At 36.3% G+C, this 23,871-nt stretch overlaps 1 protein-coding gene across 2 annotated transcripts in view; it reads right to left on the reverse strand.

Annotated features, from left to right (window-relative positions):
• Window positions 1-7,470: 7,470 nt before the first annotated feature.
• LOC308630841 (uncharacterized protein) overlaps window positions 7,471-23,871 on the reverse strand; it is a 263,388-nt gene continuing 246,987 nt past the window's right edge. For both annotated transcript variants that reach the window (XM_081261616.1, XM_081261615.1), the window contains 3 exons: window positions 17,791-17,892; window positions 9,332-9,394; window positions 7,471-7,788 (listed from right to left, as the gene is read on the reverse strand). In XM_081261616.1, coding sequence (XP_081117742.1) covers window positions 7,747-7,788; window positions 9,332-9,394; window positions 17,791-17,892 — 207 coding nt within the window. In that variant the 3' untranslated portion in view covers window positions 7,471-7,746. The remainder of the gene's footprint in view (window positions 7,789-9,331; window positions 9,395-17,790; window positions 17,893-23,871) is intronic.

Here is a 23,871-nt window from a genome sequence, read left to right on the forward strand (position 1 = left end):
TAGCTTTGGCTTCAAGTCTACTTTATCTGATATAAGTATAGAACTCTCCCTTCTTATAATGAGATCCAAGTGAGTGATATTTTTTCCCCACCCTTTCACCTTCAGTTTGTGGATGTCTTTACCTATGAAGTGAGTCTCTTGGAGACAATGTATTGTTGAGTCTTGTTTTTTCATCCAGTCTGCCAGGCGATGTCTTATGATTGATGAGTTTAGTCCATTAACATTCAGTGTTATTATTGGGTGATATTTTTATTTCCTATTGTTTTGATTTATTTATAGTTTTTAAGTTAAATTAGGTTTCCCTTTGCTTGACTATTCTTCTTATGTAGTTTCTCCCTCTGCTAGTTCAATTCTTATTCTCCATTTCTTCTTCATTAAATAGTAAAATATTTTACTGTTTTGTAGTGCAGGCTTTCTAGGTATGAATTCTTTTAACTTTTGTTTAGCATGAAAGGTTTTTATTTTGTCTTCAATTCTGAAGCTTAATTTTGCTGGATATAGTATTCTTGGTGGACATCCATTTTCCTTTCAGAGTTTGGTATATATTGTTCCGAGATATCCTAACTTTTAGTGTCTGGGTTGAAAAATCAGTTGAGATTTGGATTGGTTTCCCTCCAAATGTAAACAGTCATTTTCCTCTAACAGCTTTTAAAATTCTATCCTTCTTCTGTTTGATAGGCATTTTCATAATAATGTGTGTTGATGTGGGTCTATTATAATTTTGAACATTTGGAGTCCTATATGCCCCCTATATTTGATTTTCCATTTTATTCTTAAGACTTGGGAAATTTTCTGTTATCATTTCACCAAAAAGATTGTGCATTCCTTTAGCTCATACCTTAGCATGATGTATGAGACTTCCTCTATCCCCGCAAATCTTTGATTTGGCCTTTTAATGTTATCCCATATTTCTTGAAAATGTTGTTCATGATCTTTTTATGTCTTTTCTCCATAATAAACATTTTTCAAGATTATATACTTTGTCTTCATTGCCTAAAACTCTATCTTCCAAATGATCTAGTCTATTGGTGATGCTTCTAATTGAATTTTTAATTTTGTGTATTGATTTCTTCATTTCAAGGATTTCTGCTTGATTCTTCTTCAGAATCTCTATTTCTTTATTGAAGCAATCTTTCACTTCTTGGGCTTTCTCTCTGATTTCATTCTTACATCATCTTTCATATCATAAAAAAATTAGTTTAGCTATGAACTTTCTTTTTATATATTTATTTTTTGCCATTATACATGTGCTGTCTTATTTTTTTGCATATGATTCTTAATACACCTTTATACCACCATTTATCATATCTCTGTTTGTATATGAGGTATGTTGACACCAAATTCTAAATTCCTTTTCTGCCAGTTCTTCTCCTGTGGTGTCAATGTTGAGTCTGTCATTGAGGCATTCTGGGTTGTTTGGGATGGTCTATTCCCTTGCATTTTCATATTGCTTGTGTGTCCACCCATCTATCAAAATGTATCTGAAACAGCAAAGTTTCTGCCTTGTGAAATTATAGTGCCCTTGTTGGTTTTCAGTGTCATACAGATTAGAGGGAGCCAAATGATAGCAACAATCTATGTGAGCAATAGATAGCATTAAACTGTTTGGTTTCTATTAAGATATCTACAATGTTAATTGGCACAATAAACAGAATTGGTAGGATCACCAATTTCCATCAGTAAGAATAGTAAGTAATCATTAATTATATCTGGCAAAAAAACAAACAATTGGTATTATCTTTGATTTCTCCCATATGATTCATTACTACAGTGTTAGTGGTGCAGTCTGGTGTTATATCAATTAGTATTAAGAGATGTTAAGAATAGAGTTAATTAAGAGGAAAAACAAAGGGATAACAGAGTGGAAACAGGTGTGTGATTTCAACAGGTGAAGTGGAAAATGCCAAAGTGACAGAAGCTGATTGTTATATGAAGGGATCAGTCAAACTAGAAGTAAAAAAAAAATTAAAGAAAAGTAAAAATAATAATTATAGAATTTGGCTGTTAGGAAGAGAAAAGGGAGTTGAAGAAAAAAGGAAACAGAATAGTGGAAAAGACAATATAAAACAAAATCAAAATACTAATCAAAAAAAGTCTCCTAGCCCTCAACACACAGAGCAAGGAAAAATGAATTAACTTTTTAAAAAATGCTAGAGTTGAAAAAACAGAAACAAATCTGCATATGTATAAATGTCCATGAATCATTCAGCACTCTAGGAAAAAGGCAACAATAACAAAAAGAAAAAAGACATTTTTAAAAAAGAATCTTGGTGCAAAACTAAGGGGTTGTTTCCATTGCAGTGGACAAAAAAGTCAAGGTCAGTGAGTGGATATGTTCGGTGTCTGTGCCCAACTGTCAATGGTCTGTCTTTCCATTTCTTCTTGAGGTATGTACTGGGTGTTAAGAGTAGGGGCTGTGGGTTGTATGGGTTGTCAACTTCTTCTTTTGTTATTTTTTATTGTGTTACTCACAAAGATGACAGATGGAGTTCAAAAACCTCTAGCTCCCTGCTCCGCAGTAAAATAAAGTTTGGGATGGGAAATGCCATAAGCTCTGCTCCAGGGAGCAGCTGAAGCTGGGTTCTGTGAGATTAATAGGTGGAGCTCTTGGGGCGGGGCTAAGGTCTGCTGAGTCCCCAAGTACTTTATTTTGTAGCTAGTTCTCTGTCCGAAGTTTTCCCAGGGATCCCCAAGGATCAGGGATGCACTTGTAAGATGGAGGGCAAATGGGCACAGTCCGATACTGCTTCTCTTGCTCAAGGGTACTGCCCTTCATTTATACCTTTTAGTTGTAGATGATATCAGAATTCATTTTGATATAATTGTATGAGCAGAGAATATATTCTATATATATATATAGAATATATTCTCTGCTCATACAATTATATATATTCTCTGCTCATACAATTATATCAAAATGAATTGCCCATCCCAAGCACACCCATCCCAAGCACACCCACTAATTCAGACTCCTGACTTTCTGCAGCTGGTTCTGCATTCTCCCCAGCCTCCCAGAGTCTCTCTCTGAGCTTAGACACACCTATGCATTCAGATTCCTGATCCTCCACAGCTGGCTGTCTTTCTCAGTCACCTGGAGTCGGTTTCTGAGCACAGACACACCCACCCATTCAGCCCCCTGACCCCCAATCCTGCAGCTGGTTCTACAGCAGCTGGACTCAAACATGGGAGGGAGCCGGATTCCCACCCCTTCCAACTTGTTCCTCCCCCCAACTCCCACCCCACCACACAAGCAAAGTACTCTCCATGCCTAATTTTCACTAGATTTTGTGGCTCACACTAGTTCACATGGCTGCTTTCTGCCTGTAATGTGTGTTGAAGCCAGCCCCATTTTCCCGGATCCCAGTTCTCCATTCTGTATCTGCTGACCACCCAGTGCATTGGGCTCAAGAAGACTCCTGCCTCTGCTCACCATGGACTATGGTTAAACACAAGGCATCAACCCTGTACCAATTTACGGTGTCCAACAACCTCCGAGTGACCTAGGACAGGCTGCCCCTGTGATCTCATGAGTTTCTACCCTAAGACTGTCCTTGTATTTCTGCACTTTTTTTTTTGTTCTTGTGTGTTAACTCTACTGCTCCAGCAAGCAACTTAGCTTTATTTTATCCCTTTTTTCTCGTTTAGTGACCTCAAATTTTCTATGTCTCCAAGGCACTCTGGCTGTCCAGTACTGAGTTTTAGTGAAATTCCTTTCACCCACCTTGCAGAGAAGCAGTATTCACTGAGCTAGGAGACACCCTGCATTCCTCTAGTCGACTATCTTTCTTATGCAGAAGTTTTAAAAGTTAAACTTTTAAAGCAAAGAGTATGATGGTGATAAACAGGCATTGGAAGATGGAGGGTATAGACATTTGAGGAGGTGTTGCTGGAAAAAGAAAAGAAAAGAAAAAAGAAATCCAGTTTCCAACAAAAAAAATTATAAGACATGCAAATAGGAAATGTTCACCCCATACACTGCAAAAAACTCAAACTAGAAATTATCTCTAAAGAAACCTAGACACTAAGCATAGTAAAGACTTGAAATCAACTAGTATAAATTCATTGAAGAGATTAAAGAAATCCACATCTAAAGAACTAAGTGAAACTGTGAGAATCGTGTCTCACATAACAAAGAAGATACCTAAAAAGAATTAAATTAAATTAAATTAAATTTTTATAAAATTAAATTTTATAAAAAATATAAAAGAATCAGAAATCGGTCTATTAAAGTACAATAACTGAAAGAAAAATTCTGATAGAGATATTTGACATCAGATTGGAGCAGAAAGACAAAAGAATATGAACTTGAAGAAGAATCAATTGATATTTTACAGTATGAAGAAATTTTAAAAAAAAAGAAGAAGAAGAAAACCAAACAGATCTTTAGAGACCAATGGCTCACCATGGACTATTGTTAAACACAACCTTTACCCATTTATTTATGTATTACTACTCCATTTATTTGTTACTGTGTTTAGTAATGAGCTCCGAGAGGCCATTAAGAAAAACAACATAGGCATATTAGGAGTCACAGAAAAAGAAAAAAGAAAGAAAGGCAAAGAAAGATATATGATCAACAAATTCCCACATTTGTTGAAAACATTCATCTATAAGACTTAAACTACAGAGGATCATTCAAAGATCCACATCTAGACATCTTAATTAAACTGTTAAAGACAGTGACAAAGAGAATCTTAAAAGCAACTAGGCAGAAATGACTCATCCTGTACAAAGTATCCCTCAATGAGTTAATCCATAAAATTAACAGGATATTTCCTCTTTTTTTTAATTCTTTTTTTTCTTGGTTGTTCACAACATTACAAAGCTCTTGACATATCATATTTCATACATTAGATTGAAGTGGGTTATGAACCCCCAATTTTACCCCAAATGCAGATTGCAGAATCACATCAGTTACACATCCACAATTTTACATAATGCCCTATTAGTAATTGTTGTATTCTGCTACCTTTCCTATCCCCTACTATACCCCCTCCCCTCCCCTCCCATCTTCTCTCTCTACCCCATCTACTGTAATTCAAGGATATTTGTTATCAGGAACCATGGAGGCCAGGAGACCTCAGGATGGCATAATCAAAGGCTGAAAGAAAAACTATTGTAAATCAAGAACTTTATAGCCTGCAAACTATCCTTCTAATAATGTAGACATTAATATATTCCCAAATAGTAACTGAAAGATTCTGTTCTTGATCGAGTTGCCTAAAAGAAATACTAAAAGAATTCCTTCCAGCTGAAATGAAAGAACACCAGACTATAACTAAAATCTAACCTTAGGAATCAAAGAGCACTAGGACTGGTAAATATGTAGGCAAAACCAAAACACATTGTAAACACTCCACCTAAACCCTTGAGGAAGCTGAGGAGAAGAGATGTTGAACCCTCTTCCTTGCAGAGTTCCAGCCTCCACAAGGTCTAAGAGGAAGTTCCTAATTTGAATGCCTAGGCTTTTTAATTATTATATTAACATGAATATTTGATAAAATTAATTTTAACATATAAGAATTGTTGAAACATAGTATGGGAGAGAAAGAACATAGTTATTACTTAAAAAATATTTATTTTGTAGTTGGAGTTGCACACAATACCCTTATTTTATTTATTTTATATGGTTCTGAGAATCCAACTCAAGATGCGCTAGGTGAGCACTCTACCGCTGAGCCACAACTCCAGCCCCACAGTTATAACTTCAAACATATGGCAGAAAAAAATAAAAATATAGCAAGACTTAAAACCCTGAAACCTGAGTGTCCATCTGTTCAGTAGGGGTGGGGTGGCTTAGCAGCTGGGAAATTGGTGTTCCCAAGGCATACTGGGACTTATTTTGGCTAACCTTCCTCTTTAAAGGAATTGGAGAAAATAGATTCTGTAAGATCCCCTGCCCAGTGATGCTGTCTGTCACTTAAGTTTTTGCATGCCATCTGCCTCAGGAAGCAGAATGTTAGGAGACATCTGTGTGGGTTCTAAGTCACAAAGTATTTGCAAGCCCTGGGGAGAAGGAAATGTGGTCTTGTGGATTGTGTGAGATCATATCTGGGATACTAAAGCTAATAGGAACCCCAGGGATACCTTGCCAGTTTCACAGAAAAATTCTCAACAAAGACCTTTCAAGCTGATTTCTGATCTGGCAGCTCACCCAAACTTGGCAGTTGAAGGGAAATGGGCACCAGATTGTGCTTTCCAAGGGTGTGTATTAGATAGAGTCTCCCCAACCTCGCCTTGCTGGGTGAGTGATCCCTGTACCTCACCCTGCTCTCTGCAAAAATCTTACATAGCTCTGCTGTCACCCGATGGCTGTGTCGGTGCCACTTCATCCCCTAAGACGTTTTGGACTTGGATGCCTTCTTTCAGGCATTCTTCGTGTCAGTCACCTTGAGCTAAATTTTTGCCCTAACCTTTCAGAAACTCACCTTTGCAGACCAAAGCTTTCCTTAGGCTGCAGAGACAGTTGAGTAAAGGGAGATGTATGGACAGTTTTTGCTTCAACAAAGTTCTAGAAATTATAACACTTCTCCAAAACTCTGGGTGCTGTAATTTTGCCTGATCATAGAATTTCCTGTTAGAATATACATTTTTATCTAGAATTATGAGGGCTTCCTGTGGACAGAGCCTATGATTTAATTCTGTAGCCCCAGACATTATCACTTTACCCAGCACAGAACAAGACTCTGTAGCTTCTTATTGGATTTATTGTTTAAATTAATGTTGTGCCAGTAATATGAAGTGACTGTTTTTCAAACTGGTTATCCATTATTACGATGACATCTCTAATTGCAAACACAATAGTTTTAATTGCTTTGCTTTTGGTTTTGGTTTTTCTTCTTGCTCTGTTTTTCTTTGATTTTTAATCTAAGAGCCAAAAAGACCATTTTAACTTAAAACATTTCTCCCATACTGGGTAAATCCTATAGATGTCCAGCAGATCTCTGTTCCCAAACCAGATTTCAAGCCACTCTGTTTTAGTGACAGAGGTGAAGAGAACTCTGGCTTAGCATTGTAAGAGTGAGCTTTCAGAGATGAGTCATTTGGATATGGAATTAGTCACACGTAAGCAGAGCTTTTTCATCCCCATTACAGACTATTGATACCCACCCTACTTAGAGTAAACACAAAATAGCACAGTGCTCCTTAACCCATTTTGTTTCATTGTCCCAGATTGGAAACACCCATAAAAACTTAAATGGAGTGTATAATATAATCATATCACTATATAATTATATATTATAGAAGCCAGTGCATAATATACCTATATATAGTATATAAAATAATTATATACCATAAAATATAATTGTTGTATGGAACAAAATTACATTACAATAATGAGATAATTACTATAACACATTAATTAAGGAGTTAATATAAAAATATACAAGTTAAAATTCTTATTTGCATTCTATTTTATTTCACCTGTGTCCATTTCACTGATATAGTTCCAGAATTTAAATTATAGGGTTTAAGGGGCTCAAGTGTCTTAGGACCCATAAAGGGTTTCTTAGATGTCTTTGTAACTGGCCATGGAAGCTCCATCTTAAGCGTGGATTCATTGTTACTCTGTCATGTCTGCATATACTTCTCTTTTTAATATAAACCTTGTCCGTCCTCAACCCCACCCTCTCATTTTTTGCCTTATTTCAGTATGCATTCTGTGTTGTGGGTCCAGAACCCTGAGTCATTTGTTTATCCCTTGTACACATTTTGTTCTCTGTGCCTTTGGTTTGGTTTGGTTCTTTAGCTGTAGTACTTCCCAAGGAATAGGCTCCAGAGTCTGTACTGCAAGAAGAGAACAGTAGTTAGAAAGTCAAACAGGTGCTTTGGAAAGAGAAGAAACTCATCAACTCTGCCCTCTACCATCCTGTACCCCATGGTAGTGCTCAGACATCACAAAACACAGTCCCTCTAATGTGACTATGGCTAGATGGAAGATTTCTAATAAAGAGGGTGTAAGCAACTTGCCACACTGAAATCTTGCCAAGTGCACTGGGGTTCTGTGCCTCCTGCAGAACTAGTGCAAGGGTCAGATGTTCGCAGTGCAGAAGGGAGACAAGACCAAGGCCATACAAAATCTGTTTGACGTTTAACTATTCTTTCTGCATAACCTACCAGATGCTGTTGGAGTGCCTGGTTCCATTTTTCAGTTTTTAGCAAGGGAGTGCCCAAATAACTGCTGACAGCAGCTGATAAAACATAGGGAGAATCTCAGAGTGGATATTCATCATGCAAATAACAGCGAGTGGCCATGAATTCAAGTAGCTCTTTCTTTAGGCTGCAGTGGTAATTGAGTAAAGAGAGATGGATGGACACTCTCATTTGCCTCAGTAAAGTCCCAGAAATTATAATGCTTCTCTAAGGCTCTGGATACGTTGATGTTGCCTGACCACAGAATTTCCTGTTAGCGCATGATTGTTTACTTGGGATCACAAGGGCTTCTGGTGAACAGAGCGTATGATTTAATTCTGTAGCCTCATCCCTTATCACTTTACCCAGAACAGAGCAAGATTCTAATTGCTTTTAAGATCTGTTGTCTGAATTAATGTTGATGATGTGAAACAATGGCTTTTCAAACTGGGCATCTGTCATTTCTGTGACATCTCTAAGTGAAAACACAATGCTTTTAATTTCTATGCTTTTGTTTTCAGAGTAATGGGGAAAAATACAAATATCCAAATTCATTTTATGAGCATGCTATGATGGAATTAGGACCCAGGATTTGAGGATCTGCATTTATTCTTAAGATCATACTTTTAACCAAGTGAAGGTTGATAGATATCACTAGACACTGGCTGAAATCAAGACTCATAAGAATTCCTGTTCCAGGACTCACCCAGCCCTCCTGTTTCCTAGGCATTTATTACAATGCCTGGCACATAACAGGTGCTTAATGAATTTTATAATGACAAATTATTGATGAAACTCAGTCTTAATAGTCAACACCACATTTACCAGTGGCTTTGTAATGTGCCAACTTGATTTGACAGACTTCACTTTTTGGCATGTTTTCATTTAGAATGGGCCGCAAGGGAGTTTCTGATCAGGTGTGGATAGAAGGAGAGGATTAGCCAGTTTGTAGAGTACACCCAGTGTGACTGATGCACTGCTTTGGTGTTAGTCAGAGGAAGCCCTATGCCTGGTCTCCCTGCCCCTGGATCCTTCTGCTTTCCAACTCCTGTGGTGTGTGTGTGCCCACTAAACCCCGGACAACATGACCAGACTTCTGAAACCCACCCATGCCACCAACATCAGAGGCAATAAGAACTGATGGGGATTTAGGTCTGTATGTTTGGGGTTTCATCTCCTGCTGTGAGTTTCAAATTACCTTTGATCTCCCGCCCTTTACATCTGTCTTCCCTTTCTGCTTGCCTTTCAGGTGGACTTCAAACTGTGGTATCAGAAACAAAGACAGCAGCTTAACAGAGAAGGCCCGACCAGCTCCTACAATTATGTGAGTCATTTCTCTACCATAAATCCCTTATATCTCCTAATGGTGTGCTTCTCCATTTGAACCAATACAGCACATGATGCATTACTTGCTCTTATCACTGTTTTTCTCTTGCCAGTTTTACTAGTAGCAAAGATAGTAAGTAAGCAACGAGGAGTTTTATGTTCCTGAACCTATAAATAATTGCATTAAGGCAGATTTTCATAACACTATAATCCTAACCTTATCTTCAACAAAACCAAACCATTTTACAGAGTTCTTAAGTGATATACGCAGTACCTGCAAGACCTATTCAGATGCTTAGCACACACATACTTACCCAAGCACAATAGCACAGAATCTGCCATTGGAAGGAGAGCCTTGACATTCTGGTTATTGAGGTCCAGCTTGCTCACTCTCCTTGCTTGTGAGCACTCCTCCTTGGTTGACTAGTTCATAGTTATATGGTCAAGATCACAGATGTCTGGTCTTGAATTTCTAACTCAAACAATGAAGTAATGAGATTAAGACCCCACATCTGAATGTTATGTCACTGCAAAGTAGAAGCCTGTCAACTCCTTTCTAAGTCACCATTATGAAAGACTCAGGGGCTTCCCCCTTATCACTATAAATTTCAAAGGAAAGGATCAACCAATGGGGTGGGCAGTTAAATCCACCATAGGGCTCAATTCTTCCAGAATACATGGTGAAGAACACATTTGGCTGTCTACAAACCAGTACGAAAAAAGTAAAAATCAAATATAATATGGAAAGGAGGTAATGATCAACCATTAAGGCTTAGTATTTGTTAAAATCAGCATGGAAGAATTGCCTTCTGGGAGAATTTTGGTTAAGGAGAGGACATAATTATTCTTAACCAAATGACAATGCTGTTATTAGTACAATTTAGTACGACATACTTAGAGGAAAGGAGATTTCTGCATAAGTATTATTGAATTCAAAATACAAAAAGCAGATTAAATATAGAACACGACCTGAGGCTACATCTTTCCACTATTAAAACCAACACTGGCAATGTGGTTTTAGCAAAACATAAGGCATTAAATGAACATCACTAATTGGAATCATACTGATTTTGTGGTTTTGTTTATAATTCTTGTATTTGATTTGGCTTTAAAATTTTGTAAGAACTATTAGCAAAGTTTAGATCTCCCTCTATTTGTGTGTGTGTTTAATCAACATGATTATAGACAAGATTTCTGTCAACACTGTCAATGAGAATTTCATTTTTCTCTAAACAGTATTTCCTCAATCCTGCAACACATTAAAATTTCTTGGAAGAGTGCATTTTGGAGGCTCTGAATTAATTGGTCTAAGGTAGGTCTTGACCTCTAAATCATTTTAACACCCATCTCTCAGCAACCAACAGAACAATTAGAGAAATACTAAGGATACAGAACACCTGAACTACCCTACTAAACAAATTCACATAATTAGCCTTTTAGAGAGCATTACATCCAGTAAATATAGATTTATTTCAATAGTGCCTAGAATATTTACCAAGACAGATAACATATTAGGCCTTTAAAATAAATCTTAACAAATTATAAATAGATTATAATATGTTATAATATAAGCTGGGGCTACAATATAATTACATTATAATTCAATAGTATATTTGGAAAAGATTTCCAAAAATTTGAATATACTTCAAAATAATAAATTGATCAGAAATAAATGACAAGATATATTAGCAAATCATTTCAACTGAATGATATAAAAAGGCAGAACATATGAATTTGTGGGAATTAATGAAAGCAGTGAGGAAATTTTATATATTTAAATAATTAGAGAAAAGGAAAGGTTTAAAATCATCCATCTTTATTTACACCCTCAGAAATTAGAAAATGAAAAACAAGTAAACTCAAAGTAGAATAAAGAAAGTAATAAAAATAAACATAACTCAGTAAAATAGAAAAGGTTGAAAAAAATAAAGAATCTAAAGTTGGGTTTTAGAAATACTAATAAAATTGAAAATTTCAAAGCAAGACATAAAAAGATTTTTCAAATGAGAAAAAAAATCACTAACAGAAACAAAATGAACAATATCTCTAAATATCCTAAAACCATTAAAAGTAATGATTATGAAAAACTTTTTGTAATGAAGCTTGACAACTCAGATGATGGACAAATTACTCAAGAAATATAAATTTCCAAACTGAATCAAAATGATTAGAAAATCTAATTTCATAAAGAAAGTAAACTCAAAATTGAAGATGTGCTTTTCAGAAAACAATACAAAATAACTACATTGGATAATGATGTTAAACATTTCAGAGTGAAATAATACTAATCTTAGATAAATTCCACACAAAAAAATCTTTACCAAATGTCAGCAAACAAAGTCAGCAATAAATAACAAAAAAATATATTACATAATCAAGTAGGGTTAATCTCAGATATTCAAGGTTGATTCAAATTTCAAATACTGTGTCAATGTTAATTATAACATTAAAACAATACGTAAAAGTTATTATCTCAATAGTTGCAGAATATAAAACTAGCAAATGATTCATTCAGCAATCCCACTTCTGTGTATTTATTTATACAGAAGAATTGAAATTGAGATATAGCCCTCTCATGATGATTGCAGCACTATTTACATTAGCCAAGATGCTAAATGACCTGAATATCCTTTAACAAATGAAAGGATACAGCAAAGGTAGTATACAGTCATTCTTCAAAAAAAAAAAAAAAGGAAAATTCTGCAATATGTGACAATAAGTTTGGAGCCTAAAACATTGTGCTTCGTGAAATAAACCAGTCATAGAAAAAAAAATACTGCACAATGCCACTCATATGAAGTATCTAAAATAGCAAAATTCATAAAACCAAAGACTGAAATCATTATTCCTTGGGGTGAGAAGAGAGGGAAATGGAGAGTTACAAATCAAAGGACATTAAAGTTTGGTTAGGTAAGATGAATACACTCTAGAGCAACATTTTATCTAGAGTCTACAATGCTTGTATTATTGAACACTTGGCAATTTGTTAAGGAAGTAGATCTCATGTTAAATGTTCTTATGACAACAAAGTTTTTTAAAGCATGTGATAAAATTGTGTATGTGGATAACCCTATGGTGTCTAAAACCAAAGTAAAACAAATTTTTAAAATAATAAGCAACTTTCTTAAGAATAGAAAATACAGTATTTCTATATACTAGTAATAACCCATCAAAAGTTTTAATAGAAAAGTATTTAAAACAGCAGCAAAAGAAACTTGTATTTCTAACTCGTACACATTAAGGTGGCTAAAAGGAAAAGAAGAAGGAGAAATATGAGAATGTGGAGAAATCAGAACCCTAGTGCACTGTCAATGGAAATGCAAAATGGTAGAACCACATGGAAATTCCTATAGTGGTCCCTCACAAAATTAAAAATAGAATTGGCATGGAATCCAGTGATTCCACTTCTGGCTGTCTAACAGAAGAAAAGAAACCAAAGTCTCAAGAAGACATTTGTATATCTATATTCATTGCCACATTATTCCTTATAGCCAAGGGATTGGAGCAACCCATGGCTACTGACACGCAAATGAATCAATTAAAAGTGACATATTCATATGATGGGATATTAGTTAACCTTAAGAAGAAAGAAAATGTTGACACATGCAGCAACATAGTTGAATCATAAGATCACTATGCTAAGTAAAATATGGCCACAGAAAAATAACTTCTGCATGATTCCTTTTACATAAGGTACTAGAGCAATCAATCAAATTCAAAAAGGACCAGATGGTTGCCAGAGGGTTGGAGGATGGGGGAATGGCAATGTGTTCTTTAATAGATACAAAGTTTCAGTTTTTCAAGATAAAAAGAGTATTGGGGATGAATGATGGTGATGGTTGCACAAAAAAATGTGAATATATTACTGTTATTGAACTCTTAAAACTTAAAACTGGTTAGATAATAAATTATATATTTTATAATAATTAAAAATAATAGAAAACCTGAACATGCTTGACCAATTTATAAAAGATGTGCAAAACTCAAAACTAATAGCTTTATAACCCCACTCAAGATAAAAAAAAAATTCTAAGGAAAAGATAACCATGTTTATGGACTAGAAAGCTTATATTTTTAAAAAATACTCATTCTGTTGGATGTGGTGGTACGTCTGTAATCTCAGCGGCTCAGGAGGCTGAGGCAGGAGGATTACAAGTTCAAAACCATTCTCAGCAAATTAGCAAAGCCCTAAGCAAGTCAGAGAGACCCTGTCTCCAAATAAAATATTAAAAAAGGGTTGGGGGTTTGCTCAGTGGTTAAGTGGCCTTGGGTTCAATTTCCAGTACTTCCCCTACACAGACACACACACACACATACACACACACACACACACACACATATATATATGAAAATTTTTACTATCTTAATGCAAAATGCTTTATTAAAAAATTGCCAACCCCAGTTCAATTTTAATAGGGCATTGAAATTGCATTTGAAACTTGCCTATATAAATCGGTAAATAGTCATTAATTTATATGGAAACACTTTGTTTAAAAATTGAAAAGATTCTAAAATATATAGAGAGAAAAAGAAAAGAACCAGAATAGCCAAAGTCATCTTTAAAAAGAAGATCAAAAGGCTCACACTATTATCTCTAAGGATTTACAAACTATTTTAGTAATAAAGGCACTGAAGTATGTGTAGGCATAAGATATAAGGACAAAGAAGTAAGTGCACCGAACAGTCAATATGTGAATGTGGATGTGTTTTAGTTGTTTGTTTTTTTTTTAAGTTTTTCAGATTAGCCTCAGCAACATAGCAATATCTTGTCTCAAAAAATAAGAAGGGCTGAGACATAACTCAGGGGTGGAGTTTCCCTGGGTTAAATACACACACACTCACAATATGCATGAGCCTATATTCTTCTATCACACCGTACACAAAAACTAGTTCAAGATGAATCTACTAAAATAGCACTAGAACTGAAAGATTGAACATACATTAATTATAAAAGAAAAAATAATTGATAAATTGGACTTTAACAAGTAAAAACTTTTCTGCTCATCAAAATATAGTTATTTTAGTGAAAACACAAGCCACAGAACATATTTTAAATTCATATATCTGATAAAAGACTCATGTTGAAAATACAGAATTTCTGCCAGGTCCAGTGGTGCAGGCCTGTAATCCCAGCAATTCAAGAGACTCAGCCTGGAGATTCACAAGTTCAAGATAAGCCTCAGCAACTTAGCAAAGCCCTAAGCCACTTCTTAATGAGAACCTGTCTCAAAATGGAAAAAAAAGGGGGAGGATGTGGATCCCAATAATAAGAAATAAAATACTGAATTTCTATTGATTAATAAGAAAACAAATAATCTAACATAAATACAAGGAAAAAATTGTGAACAAATACCTCACAAAAGATGCACAGGAAAGGCAGACAAAGCACATCAGAAAACATTCAACAAAGTTAGTCATCAAGGACATGCAAATTAACACTATGTTGAAATATCAGTACAGAATGAGAAGAATGAATAAAATTTTTAAAACTTGCTAAAATCTCATGTTGACAAGTACATGGGTGTCGCGACCCCTTGCCCGCAAGGAAGACGCAACAACAGGAATCTTCTTTCAGCCGTTTATTCAGGCCCCTGATGTTTCTTCTTCTCCTTCTCGGATGCCCCTCCCAGCCTTAATAAAGCATCCCAAGCCCCAATGCGAAGCTGCTACGTGGAGCTTTCTCATAGGGTGTTAAAAGATCACGTGCCAACTCTCCCAAATAAGGAGTTGTTTATCACAGACCACAGCGGAGCCAGCGCCATCTTGTAATGGTGACCACAGTCCGCAGAAACGGCTCACCACACATGGGACAATTAGAACTTTCAAAAATTGCTGGTTATAAAGTTTTACAAACACTTTGGAAAAATGTTGACAATATTATACAGTGTTAACCATTATAGAAATCCTCCCTATTGCCCAACATTTCCACATCTAGGTATTGACCTAATATAATTGAGAATATATGTCCACAAATGAATTGAATACAAATGTTCATGGAATAATATAATAGCCCAAATATGGAAAAAGTTCAAGTGTTAATCAACCCAAGTGGATCAAATAATCATCTTACTTTTCCAATAATGGAATACTTGTCATTAATCAAAGAAGGAACTCAACAAGAACATGAATAAATCTCAAAGATGCTATGCTGAGAGAAAGACTTAGCATAGACCACATACTATATTGAATGAAGAAATGAATAAAAGCATATAATGAGGAAGTAAGAAGAATGGAATAAACCAAAGGAGGTAAAACATTGTTATTCAGAAAGCCCACAAAAACTACATATTATACTACATCTTTTCTTTGCAAAACTTCACTTCTCCTAGGGCATAAACTCCTACAAGCCAAACAAGTGTTTGTAATTCAGTCCCAAATTCAGAAGCATTAATTTTTGCCATCTTTTTAAGTTGGAAGAAAAAATTATGTGACAACACACCATCTTTCTTAACAGTAATAACCAGTGCATGCCAGTAGCAAAACTCAATTATGTTATGAAAATTGATATTTTTTCTAAATCATTCTTTTCACTCAAGTTGTATATGAAACAGAAAATTAAATTACTTACATCCTATATTAGCTCTCTAGGCCATTCACAAATCCACTTATTCATTTACTGAGTATGTGTTTGTTGAGCATCTATTTCATGTTAAATTAAAAGTGAGAATATATGGATTGAGACGAAGCTGTATGAAAATAAAACTGACACTCTAGTTAGAGATAAAATTACATCAGCAAGCAGATTTAAGAATGGCAAATGTTCTATGAAAGAGGGAGGTACAAAGTAACAAGGTTTTTGCAAATTTTCTGAGGGAAATACATATCAGACGTCTGGCCAACTCCACCAGTCACCTCTATCCAGAAACAAGTCTCCATATTGCTCACAGACTGCGCTTGATGACCGTCTCAGAATTTTGCTTAGGTTATGATCCTTGCCCTGAAAGTTCTGCTATCTCCTTTTCTCCTGTCCTACTATATTCAGATACCCTCTTTTTAAAAAAGGCCCAGTTCCAATGCCACTAAACACCTCTGGCTAGTGTCTCTTTTTTTATACCCTGTAGCTCTCATATACTACTGCCTCCCCTTCTTCATGCAATTCAATCCCAAATTTAGTATCATCCATTTTTGCAGTATCAGTTGGAAATGAATGACAACATATCACCTCTGTTAATAACAATAACCTGTGCATGCAAATAGATAAATTCAATTTTGTTGTGAAAGTTCAGATTTTTAAGCTGTCCTTAGATCTCCTGAGCTAGCCCACACTGCATTACATGTCGTAAATTCCTATGAGAACAGAGATCCACCTCTTACCCTACTCAGATCATTGGACAATGATTGACACTTGGAAGATGCTAGAAAGTGGGAGTTGATAAAGGCACAATGGTTGAACACATACTATGTGCAACATACTGATGCTTTCTCCTGTTGGAGGGACTTCAGGGTAGTTGTGACCTAGAGCACTTTGATATACTCCCCCAACCTGTGTCTAAATATATCCTCTTTCAACGCAGCTGCTGCAACTGTAGAACAAGCAGAGGCCACAGCTTGCAATTTCCTCATTCGGCAAGTGTACTGATGTGGAAAATCTGTAAAATACAGTTTAGGAACAACAACTGCTGCTCCTGAACTTCTCTGAAGCAACAATTTGCTAGTATGCCAGTGTGAGTAACGTGACTCATGAGGAGTCAGCTTGAAGGGCAAAGATGCACAATTTCCTTCTACCTACAAAAAAGGGAAATAGACCTGGATCCCTTTGGGAAAACTCTTTTCTCTTTGCAATCAGACGGCCACAGCCACAGGATGCAGCAGGACTGTTTGTGAATAGGTCTGAAAGCTCTGGATACAATTTGATCTTTGGCCACTTCTCATCATGGGGTGAGCAATGGCATGCCATCTGAGAAAGACAGAAAGAGCATGTCTAGTAGCTAAGAGTAAAAGGTCACCAGTTGCATTTCAGAGAAGGGCTCTAGCCTTGTTTCTCAATCCTGTCTTCACATAAAATGAGACCAATTGAATCCAAACCTCTAGAGGTGGGACCCAGTCATAATTAGTAATTGCTAAATTTCCCTGGATGTTTTCAATGTGCCACCAAATTTAATAACTACTGAGTAGAGTAATGAGAAGCTGTCCAAGGATTACAGGTCTTTCTGCACCTTTTGTATCAACTAGACTGGTGCACGGTCTGGCCAGATATTTGGTCAAACATTATTCTGTGTGTTTTCAGGCTATTTCCAAGAGAGATTAGCATTTGAATTGGTAGATTGAGTAGATCAGTCAGTGTAGATGGGCCTCATCCAAGCCTGAATGAAACAAAGATATGACACCTACCTCATTCCACCTTTGCCACCTGAACATGAAGGGGAGAAAGAGGGCACTCCTTCTGTTTGGCTGCCAGCAGCTGTGGTTCCAATCTCTTCCTGCCATATCATTCTTAAAGAAAAGAGGGAGAGTAAAACACCAAGTCCCCGAATGCCCCTTCTCTGTCCCCAAAACCTAACCAAGTCAAGGGAACAATAAGAACAAGTCTGAGCTGAAAGTCCAGATATATATTATCTTGAAGGACACAGGCTTTCTCATAGACCCTGGGAGCTAGGGCAAGAGAATGTTATCATTAGAAAGCTATTTTCTTGAATGACTGCTAGGATAATTTCTCCTTGAGATGCTGATCATAGAAGCAAAGAAAGCTAATGATGACAATGTCAATATCATTGCTTCTATAACAAACATATAAAACCCCTCTCTGAGTGGGGACAGGTGCAGAACAGAGGGCACCTGTGAAAGGATACCTGACACCTGTCCAGCCAGTCACCACTGGACAAAAACCATGAAGAAGAGGTAACACCATGAAGAAGAGGTTTTGTCCAGAGTCACCACTGGACAAAAACCATGAAGAAGAGGTAACATTAGTGTCAGTCTATTGCCGCTGAACGCTTCTTGGATTAGTCACTGATCTCTTGTAAGCTTTCCCCAATAAACCATATGTCTCCCATGCTGCCTTTGGGGACTTTCTTGGGCTTCCTGCAACCCTTTCCCCACTGCACTGGCACAACTGGGATGTGAATGATATACCTGGCTTGGGGCTCAGAATGAAATACCAGTTGTTCTTGGATCTCTTACCTGATGGCCTTCAAACTAGAACTCAGCTCTCCTGAATCACCAACTTGCCGACTGCAGTTCTTAGGACTTTTAATCCTTGTAATTATATGAGCCTGTTCCACGAAACCCTCCCCCCCCCACCACATATACATTCCTTTGAAAACCTTTACTAATACCCTGTAGATGTACAGTCCCCCCCCCGCCCCCCGCCAAGGATTCACATTCAGTCGGGACGCCATAACCAAGGATATTTTCATAATCATTCCCAGAAAGTTCTAATGGGACCAGGCTTTGAAATTTTGACATGACTAAGCAATAGTGCACAAATTACTTAATTTTGTCTATTAGTTGCCATCTTGATGTCGAAGGTGAGGATAACTATACCACCTTATAAGTTTATATGTGAAATTTAAATAACTTAGGTACTTTAGCTGGCATATAGACAGCATGGGGCAATATTTATTTTCACCTTATTGTGTGCAACCAGCAAAACATTTTACATAATAAATACTCAATATTTATTTACCTATTTATCTTAACTTTTATTAGTGTATTATAATTATACAAATGTTGTTACATATCTATATGTGCATATAACATAATTCAGTCAATTTCCTTTTCCATACAGAATATACTTTGAGACCTATATGTGTCCTGAAACCTCATTTAATTTTCTCCATAACTTCACATACCTAGTTTTTGCCTTTCTATCTATGAAAGAAGAGTTGACCCCATTCCAATGACCATTGAGCATTAGCCCAATGAATAGAACTTGCCTGCTCCCAATTACTAGAGGTACAGTCCAGGTACAGCTCTTTTTGTAGAAACAGTATTGCAGATATTTAATGATACTTGGGACAAGATGTTATCAGACTCTTTGATAGGCTCCGTCTGAACTTGAAGTCTATGTTTGTCATTCATGCTGCTAGACCATCCTCTGAATTCTTTAAACAATGCATTTGACCTTATTACTCTGCAATGCCTGTTGGATATAAGGTTTCCTTTGTATTCAATGCATTTAAAGCATTTGAAAATGAGATTCTGTGTAAGAAGGTGCTGGCATGTTTGCAGCCATAAATCAATGGGTATTTAAGAGATTTTCTATAATGATTACGTTAGGTTATTTAAATATCATTTTTACTTTAAAAGATTACTTTACATGAATCTGAAACATCTGTAAAAGCAAGTAACTCAAGCAGTCTAAGCAGCAAGTATGATGTAGTTATAATTATCTGAATATGTTAACATTTAGGGAATAGTCAGGTGCATTACTGGCCTTTAGAAAAATAGAATGCTTCAAGTAGACACTAATTAATCAATAAAATCCTAATTGAATTCTATTAAGTATTGGAAACGACATTTCAACTTAAATATTCCATGTACAACACTGACCCATTCACAAGTAGCAATAAAAGAAAATTAGGGTAGTATTCAAATTGTGATTATGAATTTTACCACCACCCTCATCTACATTATTATTACCACAATTAAAGAGAACATGGTAAGTAATGAACCAGGCAAGCTTTTTTGCATAGATGCTTCATTTCTTTGCTACTGTTGAGGAGTTTAATATTGCACAAATATTAAACAAAGGTGGATTTCGAGAGCATAAAGTTTGATAATACTAAGCTTGAGATAATTGATACTCATTCTTTAGCAATAAGGTCTATGTCTGAGACCAATATCTCTATCTGCTAAATGGGGACACAGCTGTTTTCAGGACTGTGAAGGATTAAAATCAATATATATGAAAGATCAAGCACAGGGCTGGGCATCTCAGAGTCCTAAAGAAAATGGCTGATCTATTCTAGAATTCTAATTTCTACTTTCATGGAATCTCAGGATGAAGCCTGGAGCTCATTAAGCCCCATCTGCCATTTTAGTGCAGGAAATCATTATATTTATTGTGTTCCCCAGATATTATCTTCCAATCTGTTCTTGGAAATTTTATCAGAATTTACTTCCTCGTGGGATAACAGAGTTTCACTTTTAGAATATACAGAAATTCATCACTTTATTGATGAATAAAGTCTTACCATCAGCAATAGTGTAAACCATATTCATATTCTTTTATAGAGCATTTTCTTATGAAGTATTACCAATTATTTGTTAACACAGGCTTTGGTTGTGTGGGTTCAAACCCCAGCTATATGATCTTAAACCCATTAACTTCTATTGTGTTTTAATGTTTTCATCATTGAATATGGATAGCCCCTGTCTCTGATACTTAAGAATACTAACTTTTATGGAATTCTATTCATCAACTTTCATTTTACATGCTAAATATTTCTAGCCCTCTCAAACATTCCTTATGTGATATGATATACAAACCCTTTTCCAATCCAGTGAATGACAATTTCATACCAAAACTTTGAGTAAATTAACAATTTTGGTGCACAACTTTGTAAGATATTAGAGAGTTCCATATATTTATGACAACAACATCTTTTTATTCCAGCATGCAATAATGCACCCAGCTGCATATGGAGGGCCAGAGATTTCATAGAAGCTACAAGTGGGTGCCACAGCTCAGGCCCTCAAAAGAGCTTTGCAATAGATTTTTAGATCACAAGCCACTGGAAGGCAAAGAAGAGAAGCCAGTAGAAATGAGATGAGAGTTGTGAGAGCCTGAGACCTTGGCTTTAGAATTCACTAGTGTGGGGGTAACAATACCAGCCAGGTTTAATGGACATCACAAATCACTTGGTCTAGTCATGTTACCAGTTAAGTGAGTTGTTCATCAGAATAATCAGATAAAGACACATTGTGATGGAACAAGACTTTTTTTTTTTTTTTTTTTTTTTTTTTTTTTACTGGGATCACATGCTAGAACAGAAACCAAAGAGAGTCAAGCTGGCTCTCTGGACAAAGGAAAAAGCCAGTTTTATTCATGTGCAAGGGTGATGAGCTGGCCTAGAGTTAGGAATATTAGTTGGCTTCGGTTACATTTCAAAAGGTATTTTTCTTTCCTGGATGAGCATGTTGACCTTGATGGAGCATTGGTCAGCTGCTCATCCTGGCACCATATATTATATCTCTCATATTGGTGCCACATCTTGTCAAACATCTCTGCCTTCCAATGAGGATAGCTGTTAAGAGAACATACAGGTGAGGAGTGGAAGAAAACACAAATCATGGCAAATAAGAAATTAAGGGTCCTAGGAATTTTCTGTGTTGGTTACTCCTCAATAGTTTTATCCTGTATGTTGTTTGTCCCTGGAGATAATGGTGGGGGTTGTCTCAGCTTTAATGATTTCACCTAGCTTCGGAGGTCAATAGGACTGACAGTGAGTGAGTGAGAGTGTGGAGAAAGGCACATAGCATGCTCTGAAGAGCTAGCAGGTCATATATGAAGGAGGAAGAGCAGGAAAAAAGTACATACCAGGTCTTTATTGCTAATAAGCTAAGAATTAAGGCCCAGGAGTGCATTTGCCCTTTGTCCCTTAGGTGGTCCCTATATCAGTGGCACCCAGAAGGTTTAGACCTCTGATGTGTGGCATTCAGAGGAGAATGGTGCTGATTCCCAATGGGAATGGTAGAACCTGCAGGTAGACCTGGTGCTGCGATGTGAGCATTCCGCTGGCAATGCCAGTCTCTACTGAGCAGCACACGTAGTAGAAGAGCATGTTCTCTACAGGGCTGTCTGCAGTTTGGCAATGATCTTCTGGAAACTGTGCCTGTATTCAAAGGGTAAGTTCAGTTGTCAAATTTTTTGGTACAATTGACAATCTGACTGAGAATGTTTGGAGTGACACTAGGTCTTACGATGACCTCAAATCATTTTATGCAAGTAGTTAGTCCTTTATGCTACTACAGTTGTTGCTAGTACTAGTCCTTATTTTTACTTGTAAAACCATTTCTGTTTTGGGGGGATTGTATGGGTGGGACAACCATCCTCATGCTACTTCAGTTAAGCCTTCTTTAACAGCAGCCAATTAGAGAGAAGCATTCTAAGATTAGACCTCAAGGTGGTGTGAAATGAGCACATTGTGGACCCAAAATATAACCCTGAATGGTTTATCTAGCATCTGAAAACCAATACATAATATGCATAAAATTAAGGTAGATGGTTTTTACCATATGCTACAATTTTCAAGTAGCACAGACTTACAGTATCTCTAGTTTATAATTGCACTGAGATTATTTTATTTATCTCAGTGTGTGAAACCAACATCTTTGAATTATCCATGTTACTCTATAGTTTTAATCCTGAAATGTTAAGAATGCTTATGTGTTTTGAATATGAATCATATAATAAAAATAATAATTTCATAGTAAAAAAAATTGAGATAGGTCCAAAACCCAATTCTCTTGACTCCAAATCTTATACACTAGGCAACGGTTACTTTTTGGGGAGAGGGGGCAGGAGTACCTGGATTGGAACTCAGGGGCATCTGATCACTGAGCTGCATCCCAGCCCTATTTTGTATTTTATTTAGAGTCAGGGCCTTACTGAGTTGTTTAGTGCCTCACTTTTGCTGAGGCTGGCTTCGAACTCTCAATCCCCCATCTCAGCCATTGGAGCCACTGGGATTATAGGTGTGAGCCACAGCACCTGGCATTTGACAACAGTTTCTATAGCATGAACTAAAAGAAATTCCCAAATATCCAACTATTTTATTAAAATAACTGAAGAATTTTCCATTGTGGGTGAAAATTTTGATCATTTGGTCTTACAGGCTGTATATTTCCAAAAAAATTCTAATTTTGTTCTAATTTTTGTTCTCATTTATATAAAACATACAGAAATATCAAAAGTAGGTAAATTCAGAGAGATAACAAAAATACTAGAGGTGTCAGGGGTAGAGACAGCAGAGTAGGGAGTGGCTGCCTAATGTGCACACTGTTTCCTTTTGTAGTGAAAGAAATATCCTTAAATTGCATACAGTTGATGTAGAACAACATTATCAATGTACTGAACATTACTGATGGTTAAGTTTTATATTATGTGTATTTTGCTACAATAAATACTAATACAAAAAATAGTTTTAAAAAATTTTATCCTATAGAAATAGGTATAATTTTACGAGGGGAAAAAAAAGAGATTGAAGGCTAAAACAGATCCTTGCTCTAATTCTGCTTTAACAATTTTCCATCTCTTTGACTTTTGACAACTAACTGGTTGACCCCTCTGAACCTCATGTTCAGAGCTTGCAGAGCAGACCTTAAGCTTGCTGTAGAACCAGCTACTGCATATCAAACATCTTGCCTAGGTGTAATAGGTGCTTAGTGGTAATAGGAAGGCCATACAGTCATGAATTCTCTAAGGCCATATAACAGGTAAAAGGGCAGCAATTTAGAAGGTGGTTTTAT

This window comes from Spermophilus citellus (assembly GCF_964194105.1).
Source record: "Spermophilus citellus genome assembly, chromosome: 11".
NCBI classification, from domain to species: Eukaryota; Metazoa; Chordata; class Mammalia; order Rodentia; family Sciuridae; genus Spermophilus; species Spermophilus citellus.